Source organism: Paramisgurnus dabryanus, chromosome 7 (genome assembly GCF_030506205.2).
Source record: "Paramisgurnus dabryanus chromosome 7, PD_genome_1.1, whole genome shotgun sequence".
Classification (NCBI taxonomy): domain Eukaryota; kingdom Metazoa; phylum Chordata; class Actinopteri; order Cypriniformes; family Cobitidae; genus Paramisgurnus; species Paramisgurnus dabryanus.
In genome coordinates this window covers 666,574-689,038 of record NC_133343.1, presented here as the reverse complement: position 1 = coordinate 689,038, position 22,465 = coordinate 666,574, and the positions used below count along the sequence as shown (strand labels likewise).

Below are 22,465 nucleotides of genomic sequence, written 5' to 3'. Positions count from 1 at the left end.
TCACTCACTGGGGTTTGTAAGTCTGAATCCTCGCGAAGCTCCTATGAAACAAGACTTACTATGCAAGTTGCTGCTACTGTATAAAAATACATTTGAATTGAAAATGTTTTTTCTTCAGTTTGTGTATAGCCAATTACATTCACTATGAACAAAACTATACAAAACAAAAATTGATGTATACAGTAATAAAGATTGGGGGTCCTTAATGGCATCATAAAGTTTGAAAACCCCAGCATTAGGTCATATGAGATCAAAACACTATTCAACAACATAAATAATTGTTTAATCTAAAAGTATTATCGATGTAAGAGATTATGTCAGCTAATCGTTTTAGCCCTACTGAGGGGTGGGTCAACTTTCTGACATGACGTGTCTTCAGTGCATTTTCTTCTTTATTTATCACTCATTAAAATATCAATGCTTTATAATGATATAACTGTTCAGCAGATTTAAACTCTACTTTTTTAACATTTCAATTCTTTTTCTCCCACAATTTTTTTTGATTGATTTATTGATTTTTAAACTCCGCACCAGAAGTTCAGCCTGCAGTGTTTAGATGCTACAGGTCATCCTGAAGGCGTTTAACAGATTATTCAGGACTAGAGCTAAACTTTACAAGACAGTAAACCTGCAGGAGAAGAGTTTGACATGTGTTCTCAGAGTTTTGTTGAAAAGTGTAAAAATGTTGGATTGTTTCAAACAATAGTTGGGTAGCAAACCAGCACAGCATTTAGCTTTATCTCTAACTGAACAGCGGAGTTTCTCCATAATTGACCCAAACAACCCAACATATTTATGTAAAAGTGCTTGGAAATAAAAATGAAGATGTGCATGCAGTTATCTGATAAACATTATTCATATAAAGTGGTGTAAAAAGTGTTGGCCCCCTTCCTGATTTTTTTATGTTTGTCACACTTTAGTTTTAAAATAAATTTTTGTATTATGAAGGGAAAACAAAATCCAAACCCACATGGCCCTGTGTGAAAAAGTGCTTGTCCCCTTAACCTTATAACCTAATTCATGGTGAAAATCATATATTCGTGGTGAAATCTCATTTCTTATATTACTAGACCTTAGTGCAGCCTTTGACACAATAGATCACGCAATCTTACTCGATAGACTAGAAAACTATGTTGGCATCAGTGGTCAGGCGTTAGCCTGGTTTAGATCATATCTAACTAAACGCTATCACTTTGTTTATGTAAATGAGGAAGAGTCATATCACTCCCCGGTTAAATATGTTCTAGATCAGTTCTAGGTCCTATCCGGTTTTTGTTACACATGTTACCTCTAGGAGACATTATCAGTGCAGTACAAAGTGAATAACATTACCAAAATAACCAACATAAGACATCAGACATTTACATCAGAATTAGTTAAAGCACACTTTCGGTTGTGTAGACGTGGTAACTATATCGTTGCGCTAATCCGTAAACGAACACAAATTTCCTAAGCAACACAATGTTTCATCAAAGTAGAATATCTGAATCCATCTCAATACAAACATGTCGCATACCAACCTTACCAAAATAAACAGTGCAACGACCCTTTCAGACCCCGTTGCCTCCTGCAGCTGTTTGCATCTTGTGGTAAAGCAGTAAAGTTACAGGCGCTTTTTGTCGTTGTTGTTTTAAAAGATGTCTTTTGTTTTGTGGCTCCTGTGCAGGTTGTCAATACAGCAGGAAAGTTTGCCATTCTCGCTCTGACGGGAGGTGAGGGCACGTGAACGCGCAGATGACGTATGGTGTCTGAGTGAACAAGCTACGCGATGACATTCAAATTACGCTTATGGATGAGGGATAAAAAAAGGCAACGTCCGTTCGGACCGAGATCTATGATTGGTTGAACATTTTTGGTCCTACGCCTTTCACAGATGACATACATTTCTACAAATACATTTAAACAACTTAACACAGTGATTGCTATCAGGATGTGAGGAGACTTTTAACTAAAGCATAACTAAAAATGTTTCTGGATCAAATCTGATACCCTGCCTTTAAAAATGACATAAACAAATGACACTTAATGACACTTGTCATGAACGTGCATAAATCTTCTTCATGTTCATAAGACGTGTCATGTCATGAATATGAAGGTGTCATATCAATCTTTTGAACACCCCTATAAGTAAAGTGTTACCGAACTCTCTTCTATACATTACATTATTCCTATCCTCGCTAGTACGATTTAATAGAGGCTGTACTCTTCTTCTTATGTTGTCCACCGAATTTTCTGTTTTTTCTCCTGCTTATATTAACCCTCATAAGCCCCGATTTTCCTGTATACATTATAGTTCTGCGGGGATAAAATTCACATAAATTATGATCTAAATTTGATTTAAATTGTTTTAAGGGTTGTGTGTTAATCTAAATGAAGTAGTTATCTGTCAAAACTCTGAATTGCTCCAGGTGAGGTTGTGAGCCAAGATCTTATAAAAATATTTTTACATTGTTTTTATTATTAGTTGACTGATATAAATCTGTCAGCTATTAATAAAAACAATGTAAAATAGTGTTTCCCTCTTACTATTGGATGAAGGTTTTGGTGTCCACCTTCTGGATTTTATTATAAAAGGTGGCAGACACTGAATCTCACACACAACTGTTATCCACCCCAACAACGAAAGAAAGATGGTGAGTTATTTTGGATTATTATATCATATCATCACTGCTTTGAGTTTGTGATCTAGAGCTGTCACATTTTTTTATTCGATATTCGAATATGGATTCGAACATGAGGTGAAATAATCTAACTATAAATAAACTATTCGGTTTTTAAAATACCATGTGTAGTGCATTTTTAACACCTCGTAATGGAAAGCTTATCTAAGGAGCTGAAGGAAGCTGAGAGTGAGCCCAATGTGCGCAAGAGGGAAGATATGGCTCCGGCTTTAGGTGCCATGGGAAGCTTGTTTGGGGACATGTAGCCTATAAATCGATCGACTCGGCCACACGCACCAGTAACGGCTCTGGTATCCAGGAGCTTAAAAACTACATGACTGAACCTCCTCTCCCCACAGACAGCAACACGCTGCAGTGGTGGAGAGACACAGGCTGAAACAAATACCAACTTTAAATACCCGTGTTTGCCGGGCACATCTGTGCGCTCCATACGTGCGTTCTCCGCCGCGGGGAAAATCGTAAATAAAAAGAGAGCTGCACTTGATCCAGATCAAGTTGATAGACTGCTGTTTCGTGCAAACAATATTAAGAAATGATTTAGGCTAGGCTATATACCTTACTCCTGCTGCTGTTTAAGTTGTCACATTATTGTTTCTGCCTGTTCTGAAACAGGTTTTTTCATGTAGCCTAATGTTGTGGGCCTTAGTGGCAAGTTGATAACCTCATGTTTCAAAAATTAAGTAAAAATGACTCTGTTAATACATTTTTGATTGAATCTCCATTATGGGTTTTTTTTTACGCGCGGGGGGCGGGCACGTAGATATTCCAATATTTTCACAATTGCATGATAGTCAATATCCATTCAAATTTTTCTCAAAAGTGACAGCCCTATTGTGATCTGATGTTTTTACTCATGTACATTGCATCCTGATCTCACAAATTTCCATGTTATAGTCACGGAATATTTTGCTGATTTATCCGTGTTATTGTCACGCATCTTCGCATTTTTCCGTATCCATACAACAGACTTTCTTTTCAGTGTCAGTTTCACTTATTGTTTGCTCAATTGTTTTCCTATATTCCTACCATTTTCGCTTGGGTTTGGGGTTAGAACGACTTTCTGTAACATAAAGTGACATCCTAACCCAACTCTAAACCTAACGTCAGGCGACAATTGTTTAAAAATCCGGAAAAAAGTATAAACCAATAGTTAAAGTGACATCCTAGTTCCTTGTTTAGTCCTTGTGTATTTATACTGCTGTCTGTTTCACACTTGTGGCCGGTAGATTGCCATTGTAACCTTGTCTGCTCCCTGTGTCACGTTTTGGATGTTCCTGTGTTTGTTAGCCGTTACTCCTCGTGTTATTATTTCCAGTTTTATCATTAAATGTTATTTATTTACCGAACTCTGCGTTTGCGTCCTGTCTCTCCTACTGTGTCATGACAAAGCAGGGCTGTGTCGATTAATCGTGCAAATGCGCGTTTTCTCAATGAATGAATTTGAATGATTTACGGTGAAATGCTGCCACATCCAAAAGCCAGAGGGCGCTCTCGTGTAGAAACACCATTTGTGCCCAAGAAGAAGTAGCGTTCCAAACGCTATTCCAGGAAATGTCTCCAGAAATATTTATATCGCTGTTCTTCAGATTGTTTCAGGTATTTTAATGATAATAAAGAATATTTTGAATGATTGTGTTTGTGATATGGATGATATGATATGAATGGTTGTGATAGTGTTGCTTTTTTAAATTCACATTATAAACGAGTCAAACTCATAGTGATTTTAGATCGATAAGGACTTCCTACTGATCACAGAGCTGTACTACACGCACAACCTGTGCATGAAACACAGAATCACAGCCTTGCGATTCAGAATCCATTTCAGACAGGTCTTCTTAATGGGGAACGCGATGTATCGTCACAGCCCTAATCCTAACCCAAACCTCAAATCTAACCCCAAACCCACATGAAAACGATTTAAAAGTATTGCTGTTCTTGTGTTGCCATAATTGCTTCTATTGTTTACCTCACTTGTAAGTCGCTTTGGACAAAAGCGTCTGCTAAATGACAAAATGTAAATGTAAAAGTAGGAAAAACAATAGAGTAACCAATACGTGAAACTGACATGGAAAAGAAAGTCTGTATGGACATGGAAAAACGCAGAGAACCGTGACAATTACACAGACAAATGAGCAAAATATTCAGTGACTATACCATGGAACTTTGTGAGATCATGTTGCACATTGTTATGTGTTTTTAGCATTTTATTTCTTCTTGTATCTGATGTTATTTCTTGTGTCTGACAGGTGTTCACCGTAAGTGATTTGGGCTTTCAGGCCGGTAGGGAGCTGTGCATCACCGGCAGGGTCAAACCCAACTGTAAAGTGTATGTGTAGTTGCTTTTCTATCCTAAAGAAACAAGTGCTTTACTTATGTTTAGACAAATAGACCATTTTGACAAACTGATGTGAGCGCAGAAAGTAACACAACTCATTAACAGAGCTGATATTTGTCTGATTTATCTTTGATATGTGTTTATCTCAAATTGTATTTTTCTCTTTTCTCAGATTCTCAATTAACTTTGGTTATGACTTTGACAACATTGCCTTTCATTTCAACCCTCGATTCAACATCGGCGGCATCGTGAAAACCATCGTGTGTAACTCTAAGAAGGGCGACTGGAGTGAGGAGCAACGTTACACATTTTTTCCCTTTGAACAAGGCAAAGAGTTTAAGGTAACTCATACAGTAGTAGAGTCTTTAAAGAAAAAGGAAAGAAACGATCATCAGAGATCTTATGAAGATAATATTATGATCACTTTCAGTCCATGTTTGTTAGCATTAAAGGAGATTTCTATCATTAAACCTATGGTTGCTCTGATGGAGACTTTATTAAATGATAAAACATGGAAATAATTCACACAAATCTTTCTCACTTTAACAACAGGTGAGCTTCACCTTCAACCACGAAAACTTTTATGCAAAACTTACCGATGGGAACATGATAACCTTCCCAAATCGCTTTGGAACAGAAACCTTCAATCATCTCCATGTAGCTGGTGATGTCACGGTTAGCAGCATGGTGGTCACCTGAGCAGTAAAAGACATCATAAATCATTCATTCAACTGTCAGATCTCAGTTTTACTGCCGTTACTTCTCAAATGAAAGTCACTACAAATAAATCCATCTGAATGAAAGCTTTGTTCTTCTTCAACAAAAATATTCAGAAGATTGTGGTGTTTCTCTTTTGACCTTTTTACATTTTATATAGAAAACCAGAAGTGATTGTCAAAACTTAGCTTCAGTGTTGAGGAAACTCTTGCCAGTGAAATAACAGCTAACTATAAACCAAATATAATCCAGGAACAAAGCCCATGTCCATCATTTCTGAATGAAAACATCCAGCAGATTACAGAAACCTAAAATGTTCTAATGAGCGTAGCTACAGGTACCGTACATTTATTTAATCAGTTTGACATAAAAACCTGTGTAAAAGTGATTTGATGTCTCAACAACTATGACATATTATGAGAAGTAGCTTTTACTTAAAAACATACAGTACATATTTACAAAATGCTATTTAACACATTATGTGTTGATTTTGTGTTCAAATAAATAAAAGAGATGACACAAGATGTGTTCTTCCAATAATAACAAAGAGATGTGTTGTTTTAATACAACCATTTTAAGAGTGTGGACATTATATTTCCACAATAATGAAGACTGTTGCCCTGCTGTGTTTTTCTGTGGTCATTAAATGACTGATATTAAAACAATTTTTATTATAATATGTAAGGGATAATGTAGAGGCAGCCGGTAGTTATTGGGAAATAAGCCCCGACAGTGTGATCAGGACCCGACGCGAAGCGGAGGGTCTTGTATCACACTGAAGTGGCTTATTTCCCAATAACTACCGGCTGCCTCTACATTATCCCGCTTATTACACGGCTACTTGCCACATAAGAAAAAAACTGGACATAAATATGAATTTGAAACATTTTATTGGCATATTTGTTTTAAATTAACATTTTTATCCTTCCGCGCAGGGCCGGCCCTGGGCATAGGCGGAATAGGCAAATGCTAAGGGCGCTGCCGACCCCTTGGGGCGTCCGTGCGCCCAAATTATTATTTTTTTAATATATGTATATAAACATTTAACTATAAATATTTAATTTTGCACAAGAAAACAGCAGTTACTGATGAATTATTAGTAGCATATAATCTCGGAAGATCGTGCTTGTTAAATAGCTCTGTGGCTATACTGCACTGAAGCAGCAGTTTAAAATGTAAACCCAGAATTCAGCAAACGTCAAGGACAAGAAAACGGAAACAACAATCAGACAGAGACGCAGAATTTACATAATGTTACACAGACCATGTTTAAATTTCAATGTTTCTAGACAGAAATAGCAACTTGTTCACTTTGTTTGGTATTAATAAGCTGCGCATTGGAGTGCTGGCCGCGGTGCTGAAGACGCGCTCAGACAAAGTACTGGTGGCAGCACAGATATTTACGTGCAACCTATTGGAGACTACTATTCGTTATTATATAATTATTATTCGTTATTTTACTTTATTACTTCCACTTAAGAAGAGTTTTGCACTTTTATTTCAATATTTCTCTTTATATAAATACTATTTTGTACTTAAATCTATAATTTCATTATTTTACTAACCAAACTCATCTGCGCTTTCCGATAGGTTGCACGTAAGGAGAAAAGTAGCTTACTTCCCCTTGAGAAGGGTTGTGTGTTTTAAACTTTTAAAAACATATATCTCTTTACAAAAAACTTTTTTCTTCTATTTAAAAGCTATAATTTCGTTATTTTACTAACCCAACTCAGGGCCGGCCCTGGGCATAGGCGGAATAGGCAAATGCTAAGGGCGCTGCCGACCCCTTGGGGCGTCCGTGCGCCCAAATTATTATTTTTTTAATATATGTATATAAACATTTAACTATAAATATTTAATTTTGCACAAGAAAACAGCAGTTATTAATGAATTATTAGTAGCATATAATCTCGGAAGATCGTGCTTGTTAAATAGCTCTGTGGCTATACTGCACTGAAGCAGCAGTTTAAAATGTAAACCCAGAATTCAGCAAACGTCAAGGACAAGAAAACGGAAACAACAATCAGACAGAGACGCAGAATTTACATAATGTTACACAGACCATGTTTAAATTTCAATGTTTCTAGACAGAAATAGCAACTTGTTCACTTTGTTTGGTATTAATAAGCTGCGCATTGGAGTGCTGGCCGCGGTGCTGAAGACGCGCTCAGACAAAGTACTGGTGGCAGCACAGATATTTACGTGCAACCTATTGGAGACTACTATTCGTTATTATATAATTATTATTCGTTATTTTACTTTATTACTTCCACTTAAGAAGAGTTTTGCACTTTTATTTCAATATTTCTCTTTATATAAATACTATTTTGTACTTAAATCTATAATTTCATTATTTTACTAACCAAACTCATCTGCGCTTTCCGATAGGTTGCACGTAAGGAGAAAAGTAGCTTACTTCCCCTTGAGAGAGGGTTGTGTGTTTTAAACTTTTAAAAACATATATCTCTTTACAAAAAACTTTTTTCTTCTATTTAAAAGCTATAATTTCGTTATTTTACTAACCCAACTAATGACTCCTCCGCTTTCCAATAGATTGCACGTAAATATCTGTGCATATGTGCCATCACGCGCCTTCAGCACCGCCACTGTGCAGCTTATTAATACCAGACAAAGTTGGTATTTCTGTGCAGAAACATTGAAATTTAAACATGGTCCGTGTAACGTAATTTAAATCCTGCGTCTCTGTCTGATTGTTGTTTCCGTTTTCTTGTTCTTGACGTTCGCTGAATTCTGGGTTTATATTTTAAACTGCCTTTTCAGTGACGATGTCAAGACCAAATGCCTGAGTGACAGGGTATTGTGTGTATGTGTGCGCGTGCGTGCGTGCATGCGTGTGTTTCCAAAATATTTTCAAAATTAAGAAAAACTAGACAAAGCTGTGCATTTTTTTCCTGTGTAAGTTTATGAACAAAATGATTCTAAAGGGCACCAGGTGAAATCTTGCCTAGGGCAGCAAATTGGCCAGGGCCGGCCCTGCTTCCGCGAAACTTTGCACAGATGCATAAAATGACCGTAATACCTTATTAAGATCCTCTGCTTCATACTTGTCTCCATTTTTTCTCTTTTAGCCAGTCTTTGAGAAGTTTTAATGCCCATTCTGTATTTTTTTGTGTGTTGGCTTCGTAGCTGTCATGCTATTTTGTCAAGTTCAGTCTCAGTAAGCTCTCTGTGTCTTGTCGTGGTTGTCGAGTGTTTGTCACAAGATGGCGCCAAACAGACAGTAATCTTTATTGATCTTTATTGGCGCAGAGCGATTTTACTCGTGCAAGTAGTCCGGCTATGCGTTATTATTTTGGAGCGGTTATTATTTGAAAAGAACGAACCTGCAAATGTCTCAACTGACCAATCAGAATCAAGCATTCCAGAGAGCCGTGTAATAAGCATTGATATCCTACATGAACACCAACAAGTACATGAGCATTATAAGTTAAAGGAACACTCCACATTTTCCAGCTCTCCTAGAGTTAATTGATTTTTACCGTTTTGAAATCCATTCAACTGATCTCTGGGTCTGATCACTTTTAGCATAGCTTAGCATAATCCATTGAATCTGATTAGACCATTAGCATTGTGCTAAAAAATAACCAAAGAGTTTTGATATTTTTCCTTTTTAAAACTTGACTCTTCTGTAGTTACATCGTGTACTAAGACCGACGGAAAATTAAAAGTTGTGATTTTCTAGGCAGACATGTCTAGGAACTATACTCTCATTCTGGCGTAATAATCAAGGACTTTACTGCCGTAACATGACCGCAGGAGGCGCAATAGCAGGGGACTATTTTCGGGCACTGCATAATATCATTGCATCTCTTGCAGCCATGTTACGGCAGCAAAGTAAAGAAGGTTGAGTAAACTCAAATGTTTGTGTAACAATAATGATGTTTTTCTTGTTATTATTTTATTATATTTACCTAAAAACCATGATGCAAAAATGGTGCATAAATAGTTTAAATAAATCCAACACATAATTTTTTACTGTGTATATAAATTCTGTAAAATATTAACTTCTGAGTCACTGAGATCAAATATGCAGTCATTGACGGAAGTCAAACACAACACATTTAATATTGATGATCAGATCAGTCAGTGCTGACTGTGATTGGTTACTGCTGTTCTCTTTTCATATTGGATGGAGGATTTGGTGTCCACCTTCTTATTATATAAGGTGACAGGTGAATCACACACACACATCTGCAATCCACAAAGAGAGGAAGATGGTAAGTGACATCATTTCCAATCACGTATCATTGCATTATTATATTATTTTGTTTCACAATCACATCTGGTCAGTGATGTGATTTTGATCCTTTGAGTTTTACTTAGAGACTATTTCTGCAACAATATTTAAATATATTATAAATATATAATATAAATATATTCAATATTAATGAATATTTATAGGTTGCTCAAGACCTTTGAATTTTAACACATTTTCATATTATGTGATACTTTGTACAGTATAATTTGTGTAATGATATATTCTTATGGCAGCAATAGACTTATTTGACCATGCTCCAACATAATTAAAACTCCTGTATATGTCTTTCAAAGCAAGAAAGCTTTAATGTGAATGAAGCACAATAGACAATATTCACTGAGACAATGGCTGAAGCAACACAAAGCAAGTCCGCTATATGGTTAGTCGGATCAGAAGAGACTGAAATAACTAGAACAAAGTTACCCTCTAAGAAGCAAGGTTTTTTGTGTGTTTTGCGTTTTTAAATGGTACAGTTTTTGGAAAAATATGTGACTTCAGAAATATTCAAAGGCTTTGAGCAACCTCTAGATATTGTAGGAACAATTCAAAATTTTGCACAGTTTGTTTTTATTGATATCCTAACACATTTAGGGGGTGAGAGTTGAACATTTCACAAAAAAAAAAAACATTGACCCATTATAAGGACCACCCTAAGGTGTATGTATAAATGTTTGAAATGACTGCTATAGACAAAAAAATATAGCTGTGCCAAACATATTCATTTCTGTTATTAGACAACTAAAATGTTATTTTAAAATCTTCTTTTTGAAATATATGACTTATGTTGATGACTGAATATTGAAAGAAAAGTAGCCAATAAGAGCCCAGATTAAATGTGAACTCCTCAGTTGAGACTTCAAGAAGCTTCTTGATAAAATGACACGAGTTTTGTTTTGCAATTACTCAGCACTTCAGATGATATTATATAACAGAGTTTTCATTTATTTTGGATGCTTTTAGTCACCAACATCATTCCCACAGATACATTTGTGTTATGCCATGGTTTGGATGAGTTTATTATTATTCTGTATATATGGAAAATAATAGAAATTAAGAATAAGTGTTTCAAAACATTTGACCGTGAAATAAACTCTGATTTGAAATAGCTACAGATTTTTATGTGTAATAATAATATGTGAAGCAGTCTGTGACAACCCATCTCAAGTCATTTATTTAGTGATTGACTGTTTTCTTCATAAACTCATCCTACATCATAAAAAGAACATTGTGTGAAAATACAACCTTGATTTCTTTAATATTAATTCAGTAAGATCTTGACAAACATTGAAATCAAAATGAGACTTTAATCAGGATTTCACAGACAGGATCACATATTTAATACTCCCTTTAATTTATTAAAAACATAAATCTACATTATTTTAATAAGTCTCCTAAATACAGTAAATAATAATGTTTTAAACAAACTAACACATATATTTAAGTTGAAGTTACACACAATATTAAGTTGATGTAATTATCAACATTATCAGAAAAACTCAATAAAAAAGTTTTTAACCTAAATTTTTACATTACTTAAAAATTTTCAACTTGCACCAACACATTTAATTAAGTAGTGGCAACAGATCCCCTAAATTATTTTTTTAAAGTGCATAAATAAAAGTCCTACAATGATGATAAAATATTTGCTTTTGTTCAAATAAAATATGAATGTTCGACAGAAATATGAAACAGAGAGAGAGGTTAGGTTAGTGCTCGGGTAGATTTTGAAATCGATTACTTCCTTTACTAAATGAATCATTACAACATTACGACTGAAGATCACATGGATGTTCATGGCTCTGTTATCACATTGACATGTCTACAGTAAACACACATCTATTCAACAGGGATGTAAATGAAACTCTGTCATGTTATCATCTCTGTATGTGGGTTCACATTGTTCTGTATTACTTTGTTAACGCTGACGTGACGTTAGATCAAATGTTTGTGAAGTGCGTCTTCCTGTTACCTGTGTCTTTATGAGGTTATTATCTCAAGTTTATCATTAACATTGAGGTTTGACTCCACAGATAACACTTTCAACCGTTAGTCTTATCATAGGTTAAACAATAATTTAACAGATTTTCCACCGCTCCAAGAAACCATAAACCAACCTGTTGGTTTGACACAATATCACAAGCATTAATACACAAAGATTTTTATAGTATGACATAAAAAATTTGTTTTAGGAGATAAGTAAACCCCAACCTTATTCTTGGTCTCTAACAGGTGTTTACTGTAAAGGACATCAGCTTTCAGGCCGGAACAGAGTTGAAAATTTCTGGCAAGGTCAAATCGGACTGTGAAGGGTGTGTACATAGTAAACTATATCCTATTTAATGTCGTAAGGGTTGTAGGAACTCTTTCATAATCCCACCTTTAGATTAGTGATGTGAAAACCTTAAGACTCAGTTGTGGAACAGATCTACAGTGTGGATGTGTTATATTTTATTATTGATGTGTCTTTATCTCAAACAGGTTCTCTATTAACGTCGGTCATGACTCTGACTCAGTAGCTCTTCACTTTAACCCTCGATTCACTCAGTGCGGCGACTGTCGCGTCATTGTGTGTAACTCGAATAATCACGGCGGATGGGGAGATGAACATCGTGAACCCTGCTTCCCCTTCCAACAGGGCGAAGAGTTCAAGGTGACAAAATAAACTGATTGACCTCTGACCTTTTTAATACTAGTGAATAGCAATAGCTTGGAATGGTTTTCACAACAGTATCCACTGAATGAAAAATTCACATACAATGATAACCATGATGAATTGTGCTGGATTATTGTGAAATGCTTTTGTTCCTGTCATCCGTGCACAAATAAATAACCTGAGACCACAGGAAGAGCGGGGCACAAAGTAACAATCAACACACACATCTCCGCTACAAATGAACACTTTTTGTGTGTCCTACCATTATTGTTAAATTACACCAAAAGTGACAGGAGTGCAAACGTTAACCCATAGGTGGGGTTCATTGTAACAAACAGAGGGTTTGTTGTAACGCCTGCTAGAAAATTTATTTTAAACACAAATAATTCAATCAAATTTTGTCTATATGTTTATATATCTGCCTTTAATTGATAGATATCCATACATTCATACCTTAATGCATATAAACAGAGCTGCACAATTAAGACAAAAAAATCCTTATAGTGAGTTATTTCACCTGATATTGTATTAACAGATATTATTTTGATGAATAGTATTTATTACATTGTTTTCATTTCATTATCACTGTATACCTGAGACTGTGTGACAACTAACCCCACTGTGTAAAAATATTTTCAATCCCAGCTCTCAGTTACTAGGAGTTGAAGACAGTGATTAAAATAATACAAGGTTGGATTTGGTGACTACACATTCAACTCAGAAATAAAAAAACATACTTTGATACCACTCTTTGTTCAATATCTTAATCAAAACACATCAAAACTTTCCACAAATTAACAGGAGATCTTCTGACAGTAAGAGAAACAGATTGCTCGGATCTGTAGAAATATATAATGTAGCCATGTTACAATTAACCCTGCAATAGTTTGTGCCCCGCTTACCCCTATATATCATTATGATTTTATATATATATATATATATATATATATATATATTATAATATATCATAAGAGCAGGTGATCTGTTACATGTTCACAGCGCCCTCTAGTGCTTGATGCATTATTACAGTTTTGGCTCCAACAAAAAGAGAGATTGTGTTTAGTCCATGTGCATTTGTTCTTACATAGGCCCATGATATATCATGTTTGTGTGTTATATACACATATCATTATTTATTATAATAGCAGTTATTGGTATGCTGATATGATGTTGACTTTAAAAGTGTGTGTGTTTTTAAGACTTGTTTTTTCTTTTCTCAGGTGGTCATCACCTTTAACAATGAAACATTTTACATCAAACTTCCTGATGGAAACATGATGAGTTTTCCAAACCGTTTCGGGGACGACACTTTCAATCACATCGAGGTGCTGGGTGGTGTGAAGGTCAACAGCATTAAAGTTAAATGAGAACTGATGAAGGATCCTGTTTCTTTTTTAAACAACACAAATAAATCCACTGACATTATGCAAACTGAGTCATGTTTCTTTTCTGTTGACGTTACAGCAAAAACTTGCTGGAGAGAAAAAGGAGAGAAATTGCTGTGGCAGATTTAAATACAACTTGAAAATGATTGTAATTCTTATTATATATGTCTGTCATAAAGAGGACCTCATCCTCAGGAGCAGTTACATAGTGATAGGAAAAGAGCTGAGGCATCAACTGAGGAATGTGACAAACAACACACACATTCCAGGGATGAACATGCACAGACCCGCACACAAACACACACACACACACACACACACAGAGACACTGGCGTGCACACACACACACACACATACACCGCCACCCCATGCCTACACTAAAAATGAATTTGCCATTCAGCTAAATGTCCCTTTAGTTTATTACTTATACATTTTGCTAAATAAACTCATTTAGAGACACAACAAACATAACAAAAATACCAAAGAGAGATTAAAAAAGCTTACAAAAGTGAACCATTAAGGTTGTCATATACAGAAGCATGTTCACTATACATCCCAAACAGCAGTAGACTCCAGGGAGGATCTGCACCAGAGCTGCTGACATCAGCCCGGATCCGCCCCACCCCGCCCCGGAGTCTACTGCTGTCTGGGATTTCTCCTGTTGATCTCATACAGCAGAGACACAATACTGACGATGAAATCAGTACATCAGTAATCACGGTAAAAAATAATACAAAACATCTTGTAATTCAACCTACTATTTTAAGTTTTGTTCTGTGATAAGTTAAAGGATTAGTCCACTTTAAAGATGGGGTCCATTGACTTTTTATAGTAGGAAAAAAAATACTATGGTAAGTCAACGGGCCCCATCTATAAAGTGGACTAATCCTTTAACATAAATAATAAAGTTGAAATTTTTTAACTTAATTTTTTTAAGTTAAAGTAACAAAAAATATATTTGATTTGACAAAAAACCTTCAGGAAGAAAAAACGCACCTCATATGAGATGAAAGGTGTGTGTTCAATCAAAAATCCAGTGCTTTGGTAAAAATTTAGTTATTGTTGGCTAACTGAGAACAGTTTGTGTATAATCATAAGTCATCTGTACATAACAGAAACATCATAATTAAAATAAGTCTGTATAAATCACTGCTTTAATTCAGTTCATCTAACACAGAGCTACAGGTTGATTTTTTACACTATTATTTTTTATCATCATATGCTCAAACTAACTGAAGAGGGGTATAAAAAAGCCGTTTGCGCTTTACAGAAATACTGAAAATGACAGAAGTGTTTTATTGCTTTAACACAGTAGTCGCCAACCTGTTAATTGCAATCAATCGGTCAATCTTGGAGACTTCCCCTGTAGATTCTGCAAGTAAGAGAAAAATAGGGCCAGGCCCGGACCGTTGAGATCACCAGGACAATTTCTAGAAGCCTGGTGACTAATTTGAAGATTTATTGCTTTTATGTACCAAAGTCATATTTTCCATAGTCCAGCTTTTAATAGAAAAGTCATTAATCAGTTTCACTTCACTGCACGCACCACTCGTCTGCAGCAGGTGTAGCGTGGATTGGAGAATGAATGAGTAATAATTTGACAGGATTCATTTTTTTGGTACGACACCATGATGCACTGTCTCACATATTTAATATACACATAAAATATATATATACTCATAATATACTGCACGGGGATCTACCAGGGTGGCAACTACCATCCTAAGAAAAAGCTTTGCCACCCCAACATTGCACATGCGCATGTTAAGGGTTAATTTTAAGAAGGTTTCTCAATGTTATGACATACTGACTTTGTTTGTTAATAATGTGTCCGTGTCAATCAATGTTACATGTTTTTAACTCATTTTGATACACAGAAAGTGGAAACTTTAAAGAAAAAATATATCATGAAAATCAAACTTTTTCCATGTTTAAGTGCTATTATTGGGTCCCCAGTGCTTCTATCAACCCAGTAACTTAGTTTTGGTAAACCATTTTCTAGCATTTGAAAAAATAGCTCATTGAAACTTGGCTCCCCTTGTGATGTCAGAAGTAGATAATACCACGCCTTAATCTGCACTATCCAACACAAAACAGCACACTTTTGTTCACACCTACATAGTTGCATCTTTAACATTTTATAATAAATTATCTTTATGATATTGAGCTAAAACTTCACATATGTACTCTGGGGACACTCAAAGTAAATAATATGAGTTTTCTTGACATTTGTAAATTGGATTAAGGCATTATATGTTATACAAATATAATTGGCCTTTATAAGAAAAAGTTAGAGGTTAAGTATGGGCCCTTTGATGGGTAGATCTTGCCTTTTATCAAGGCCGAAGTTGTGGATCTTGGGCGTTAAAAGGTTGGTGACCACTGCTATAGCATGACCTCATCTTGATATCAGCCTGTATGATCCTGGAGTGCATTGATTGCCACAGCCGAACCCTGATCACCTCGACTCCCACACGAGGACTGACCTCTCTGGCTCAGGTAGTCCCGGTAGTTACGCGTCAGCAGCGTGTAGAGCAGCGGGTTGACGCAGCTGTTGCCGTACGTCAGGCAGGTGACGAAGAAGTTGACGTACGTGTGAGCGGCAGGCGACAGTGAACGCAGAGACTCAGAGGAAAAGAGTTTCGCCATCTGCCACCCCCAGAAAGGCAGGAAACACGCCCAGTATGCCACCACGATACAGAAGATCATTCCCACTACTCTGCACTTCAGTCTCCGTCTCCGCACGAACGATGAAGATCGGCTTCCGCTCGTCCCTCGCTGGGCCAGATTGCTCTGCGCTGCCCAGTAGTGTCGGGCGAGACCGGCGTAGAGTCCCACCATCAGCAGGCCGGGCAATAGCATGCTGGTGAAGAACAGGGCGGTGAGATAAGCTCTGAAGGCCTCGGGTGTCCACGTGGGAAAGCAGATGCGTTTGACAAGTCCCACCGCTGCCGGTCGCCCCTCTCTCAGACGGATCATGACCATCATGGGAAGCGTCAGGACGAATGCCGCCGCCCAGATGCCCAACGCCATCAGCCAGTGTCCGCGGACTGTCGAACGACGCGCTCCGAATGGGGTCGCCACAGCCCGGTATCGTTCTAGACTCATGGCGACCAGGACGAACACGCTGGCGTGCATGGTGAGGAGATCCAGGCTCAAGAGCAGCCTACAGCCCAATTCCCCAAAGAACCAATCATGGGCGAAGTACGTGCACACCACAAACGGGATGGTGCCCAGGTAGAGCAAGTCGGCCAATGCCAGGTTTATAATGAAGACGTACATGGATCCGGCCCGCCGTAATGTGGCCGAGCGCATTATGACCAGGGTGTACAGGTTTCCTGCCACACCCAAAATACACATCGTTACCAGTGTGGCGCCCAGGAATGGAGTCACCCACACACCACCACCACCCGCACTGCTGCCCCCCACCACGCTCCTGTTAGACGTTTGACTCATTATTCACAGATGAGAGAGATTTCTAGGTAAAAAACTTTAAACTTTTTCTATCAGACTGAAGGTAACGCTGAAGTCATGTTTCAATTTCATCAGCAGAGACGAGTCTTTGACCAAATCACCAACATCAAATTAGCACATGAACATGAAAATATGGGAAAAGTCACAACGCAAAGTCCCAAACATACCCATGACCCAAAACCGCTCCATACCGAATGATTCCAAACCAATCCTCCGTCCTCAACTGTAAACATAATCCAAAGGTTTTCTGGTCCGGGTCTCCTGCTGGTGTCTGATGTGTGCATCCAGCTCAGTCTTAGACCAGTCCAACTTTTTGTCTGCACAACTCAAAAGAACACAAAGATTTTTCTGAGTTTATTCTCTCTCTCTCTCTCTCTCTCTCTCTCTCTCTCAGTCTCTCTCTCTCTCTCACAGTTAGGTGTAATATAACATTCAGCATTGGCTTGAATCACGAGAGCTTCACACACTCCTGTGACAGACTGCCTCTCAATAACTATTCATTCACACTTATGTACAAACACGCACACACACACACATGAATTCATATCGTCAGCTGTATGCGTTAATATTTAAATACATGTAAACTTATTATGAATCACACATTACAAACTTAAAACTCATTCTCACGAAAACAACATCAATTATTTGAAAGACAATGATTGTCCTAATAACACAAACACAGGTCCTGGATGATTATTGGTGAGTGAAATTAGAGTTAACTTACAGATAGACAAACCCTGAACTCTCGGCTGTTTAACCCAAACCTTGCATAAGCTAGAGCCACAGCTAAAGATGTTTTAAATCTTATTCAGAGTTCCCACACTTTAGTTAACTTCAAATTCAAGGACTTTCAAGGACTTTCCAGGTCCAATACCCTCAAATTCAAGGACTAAATGTGGGGACACATTTCAAGTTACATCGTGTTACCTTTTAAGATACATTGTTACAGTTCACTTTAGAGGGAACTCGCGCTGCGTCACTGCAGTGACATTTTGGGGACGCCCCCAGGGGTAAGTGCGTCTGAATGTGTATATCAAATTCAACCAATGGTGAGGCTTAACGACAAAGACAGGGTGACGCGGGAGCCAGGAAGTATATCGCTAGCTGAAATATTGACAAAGACGGCGTTACAGGGACGCAGGAAGTATAGCAAGAGAGACCCAGCGTCTCGTTCCCTTTTCAGGGAACAACAGTTACATACGTAACCCCAGACGTTTTCATGTGTCAAACACAACTATGCAAAGAAGCATTTTGGTATGAATCAACATTCACATACAGAAGATATAAGCATTTAAAGTGAACAGTTTAGCACAAGTGCAAATTTTTATGATATTTTTATGATATTATTGTACACTACACAGGGAATAATATGGATTTTTTCCCAGAAAACTTCTTGCATAAAATAGATTCAAGCACTTTCAATGACCTGTATCTATGTATGTATATTTTCGAAAACTTCCCAGGGCCTTGAAGTTTCCCCCCAGATTCACAAACTTTCAAGGATTTCAAGGACCCGTGGGAACCCTGTTATTAGATTTTCAAAATGTGAGAGACCACAGACATGACAAGTCATGTTTATTTTAATGTTATTTTAGAGTATCTTATCAGTATAATTGTGTTGTGTGTAGAAGTATTTGATTACAGTGAATATTATTTTGCACTGTATTGAACTGTAACGCATCCTATTTGGTTGACCCCCATTTAATATTTGGGTTTTTGGAAAATTACTTTGAATTGTTTAGTGATTATTTTCAGTACGGTTAGTCTTAGTAGATTCATGGACCTTCTGTCAATCATACATCCTGAAGAGTTGTCATCATTTATAATGTCAAGTGACAAGTGTTATACGGGTACCAGTAAAGGGTTTGAAACATGCACATACACTAAAGGGAGTGGTAAACAATAATCTATATTTTATATCCTACATTTTTTTCTTATATATTTACCAATGACAGTTTAAAGATTGGTCTTTATATTTCTTCTTACACTGCGTACATTTGATACAACGTGAAAAAAAGCTCATAACAGGTGCTTTTATAGAGCTAAGACAATCTCACTTCTTACCTGTGAAGTTTCTGTTGTTTGTCTGTCCTCCTCTTTCTGACTTGACATCTCTTAAGACTTTTTCTTGTGCAATCTTGACAACATATAAAAAAGTATAATAAGTGCATTAATAAAAGAGAAAATGTATCAGAAAACATGAATTCATCGATTCATAAAGGGTTAACGTGCACATAACACGTGCCTGATTCAGACAGATCTAGTCCCTGTTAATATCTCAATTCAGCAACTATAACATCATCACCACAATCATGATTCTGATTTGAGAACATTACAAATAAGTTATGAAAAATACATTGAAAATAAGAGCACGTTTGTTTGGAAAGCTAATATTTTCAAACTTGCTCATTATTCGACATGAAAAACAGTCAAGAGTTATTCACCATAATCAAATAGAACTTTACACTGCATGACGTTTTCGTTATATTTAAGTTTAGATGATTTTTGCCGCTGTGAACTCATCTTCACCTCTGTGAACGCTTCTACAGCATGAGCGTGACGTCATGTTACACGTGACACGACTGATTGCCATGGAAACATGATAAGGGTCACTCTTGTCTCTTTTAATTTTACTTTTAAATACACATTACCCCATTGTGAACACCTTTACATGTCGGGAACACACTTGACTAAAGAAAAAGTTTTATATTTTATAAAAAAGTGGGGGGACACGTGACATTCCTTACTGTCCATGCTGACACGTCAACTCTCATGCATCATCATATTTTGACATTTTAATTTTAACAATCAAAGGTATGTATAGTTTTTAATCTTAACATTAGAAAAACATCATTTCATTTCATTTTATTATTTATTAAAGGTATTAGCTCTGATAAACAACGAAAACGATTATTAGTTCTGATCAATTTATTAAAATTAATATATCCCTACAGAAAAATCCAGCTAAGACCAGCATAAGCTGGTGCAGCAGCAGGCTGGTCTAGCTGTGTGGTCACTCTTTAAGCTGTGTTTTGGTCACTCTTTAAGCTGGTCTAACTGGACTTAGCTGGTCAGGCTGGAAGACCAGCTGACTCACCAGCTTGACCAGATTTGCCAGGCTGGGAGGACCAGCTTAAACCAGCTATTGCCACCTTAAACCAGCTACCAGCTTATGCTAGTCTTAGCTGGATTTTCCAGTAGGGATATTATTTATGATATATTATAATACTATGCATAATCTTTGCTTTTCAGCCACATGATTCTTATCAAAAGCACACAAAAATATACACTAAAAGTAACCTAAGTTTAGGTTAAGGTTATCCACTCCGAGTTAATTAACCCAGTTAAAGGGGACGTGGCTCAAGACTTTTTAAAGATGTCAAATAAATCTTTGGTGTCCCCAGAGCACATATGTCAAGTTTCAGCTCAAAATACCCCACAGGTAATTTATAATAACATGTTAAAATTGTCACTTTGTAGGTGTGAGCAAAAATGTGCCACTTTGGTTGTGTCCTTTTAAATGCAAATGAGCGGATGAAGCGCAAACACTGATCACAATGATGGTGGTTTGTTGCAATTAAAATTCAATTGTGCTGTCAATTATTTTCTCTCTCTCTCTTTTTATCTGCACTAAATACTAGTGCTGTGGTTGGATAGTGCAGATTAAGGGGTGGTATCATTATAATAAGATCCCCTTCTGACATCACAAGGAGAGCCAAATTTCAACGACCCTATTTTTCATGTGCTTGTAGAGAATGGTTTACCAAAACTAATTTACTGGGTTGATCTTTTTCACATTTTCTAGGTTGATAGAAGCACTGGGGACCCAATTATAGCACTTAAACATGGAAAAAGTTTAATTTTCATGCCATGGCCCCTTTAAGTCACATAACTTTTTTTCTGAAAACCCCACTGTTCATCATTAACACAACACTCACAAGTAAACATAAACCACACAAATAAACCACTGTTGATCTCCCAGTGAAACAATGACACATTAGAAGTTTATGATATAAAATGACATAACCAACTATACTATTTTTATTTGAAGAAATTCATTAAAGGGCCGATTGCACTATCATGTTAATACATGCAAATACTTTAAACCATTCAACATGTTAAGTAATAACTGACGACGGGCCGCTGAATTATTCAATAAAATACACTGCGGGTGTGCATTGTTGTCAAATAATTCAAAGGACCGGAGTCAATTATTCCTCTTATACCACAGTTACCACAAACATTACTCTGATTGTTATTTTAAGACATTTGACCGGTCAGGTGTGTGTTTATTGAAAAATAATCAACACCTGTGCAACATTTCTCAACCAATCAGAATAAGGCATTCAACAGACCCGTAGTATGAATTGAGTTAACTTCTTAAAAAAGTACTTTATTTTATTTGATACCATCACTGTACCATTTGCTAATGTTTAATAATATAATATAGTTCTCTAAAAATAACATGATATTACCACAGTAAATGTCAAATTATATTATTTAAAAAAAACATGACAATAGTATGGCACTTTTAAGTAGTTTTTGTAAAAGACAATGTCTAGGGAATCATTGTTTTTGAACTTGAGATGGGTTTCATGAGCTAATGATCGGATATCAAAGCATAGTTCACTCATAAACACAAACTAACAGTAGTGTTAAACAACACAAACACACAAGAGAAACACTATAGAGTCTGACGCCGTGAGACCAATCAGATGATAGAGTTTATAATTGTTGGGATGATGGTCAGATACGTCGAGCGCTGTGTTTGAAGTACGCCTCCACTAAACAAACAAAAAGCACAAAGATTATTTACATTTTTACATTCACACAAATGTCTGAGGTCAGTGTTGTGTTGATTTTGAGTTACCTGTGTACTCCTGAGGGCTCATGGGAATGCTGATGATGTCATTGAAATGTTTCATCCAATCCTTTTGCTCC

At 36.7% G+C, this 22,465-nt stretch overlaps 4 protein-coding genes across 4 annotated transcripts in view; 2 read left to right on the top strand and 2 right to left on the bottom strand.

Annotated features, from left to right (window-relative positions):
- The first annotated feature begins 2,508 nt into the window (after nt 1-2,508).
- LOC135720816 (galectin-1-like) lies at nt 2,509-5,819 on the top strand. The gene is made up of 4 exons (XM_065242933.2): nt 2,509-2,633; nt 4,928-5,007; nt 5,189-5,357; nt 5,569-5,819. Exons 1-4 carry the CDS (start codon nt 2,631-2,633, stop codon nt 5,713-5,715), a joined length of 399 nt encoding a protein of 132 aa, XP_065099005.2. The 5' UTR covers nt 2,509-2,630; the 3' UTR covers nt 5,716-5,819.
- Nucleotides 5,820-9,911: 4,092 nt separating this feature from the next.
- Nucleotides 9,912-14,090, top strand: LOC135783347 (galectin-1-like). The gene is made up of 4 exons (XM_065294034.2): nt 9,912-9,971; nt 12,242-12,321; nt 12,491-12,662; nt 13,886-14,090. Exons 1-4 carry the CDS (start codon nt 9,969-9,971, stop codon nt 14,030-14,032), a joined length of 402 nt encoding a protein of 133 aa, XP_065150106.1. The 5' UTR covers nt 9,912-9,968; the 3' UTR covers nt 14,033-14,090.
- Nucleotides 14,091-16,459: 2,369 nt separating this feature from the next.
- uts2r4 (urotensin-2 receptor 4) lies at nt 16,460-17,506 on the bottom strand. The gene has a single exon (XM_065242935.2). The coding sequence runs from the start codon at nt 17,504-17,506 to the stop codon at nt 16,460-16,462; it is 1,047 nt and encodes a 348-aa protein (XP_065099007.1).
- A 4,381-nt stretch (nt 17,507-21,887) lies between these two features.
- LOC135783244 (arf-GAP with dual PH domain-containing protein 1) overlaps nt 21,888-22,465 on the bottom strand; it is an 8,345-nt gene continuing 7,767 nt past the window's right edge. Inside the window, exons 10-11 of the mRNA XM_065293908.2 lie at nt 22,395-22,465; nt 21,888-22,308 (exon numbers count right to left, since the gene is read on the bottom strand). The exon at nt 22,395-22,465 is cut by the window's right edge and continues 161 nt beyond it. Coding sequence (XP_065149980.1) covers nt 22,271-22,308; nt 22,395-22,465 — 109 coding nt within the window. The 3' untranslated portion in view covers nt 21,888-22,270. The remainder of the gene's footprint in view (nt 22,309-22,394) is intronic.

What these genes read in the sequence shown, in the direction of transcription:
- LOC135720816 (XM_065242933.2), top strand. An exon ending in GTCAAACCCAACTGTAAAGT is followed by an intron (nt 5,008 to 5,188) that starts GTATGTGTAGTT and finishes CTCTTTTCTCAG; the next exon opens with ATTCTCAATTAACTTTGGTT. An exon ending in AACAAGGCAAAGAGTTTAAG is followed by an intron (nt 5,358 to 5,568) that starts GTAACTCATACA and finishes CTTTAACAACAG; the next exon opens with GTGAGCTTCACCTTCAACCA.
- LOC135783347 (XM_065294034.2), top strand. An exon ending in GTCAAATCGGACTGTGAAGG is followed by an intron (nt 12,322 to 12,490) that starts GTGTGTACATAG and finishes TATCTCAAACAG; the next exon opens with GTTCTCTATTAACGTCGGTC. An exon ending in AACAGGGCGAAGAGTTCAAG is followed by an intron (nt 12,663 to 13,885) that starts GTGACAAAATAA and finishes TTCTTTTCTCAG; the next exon opens with GTGGTCATCACCTTTAACAA.
- uts2r4 (XM_065242935.2), bottom strand. Translation starts at nt 17,506, where the DNA reads ATGAGTCAAACGTCTAACAGGAGCGTGGTGGGGGGCAGCAGTGCGGGT.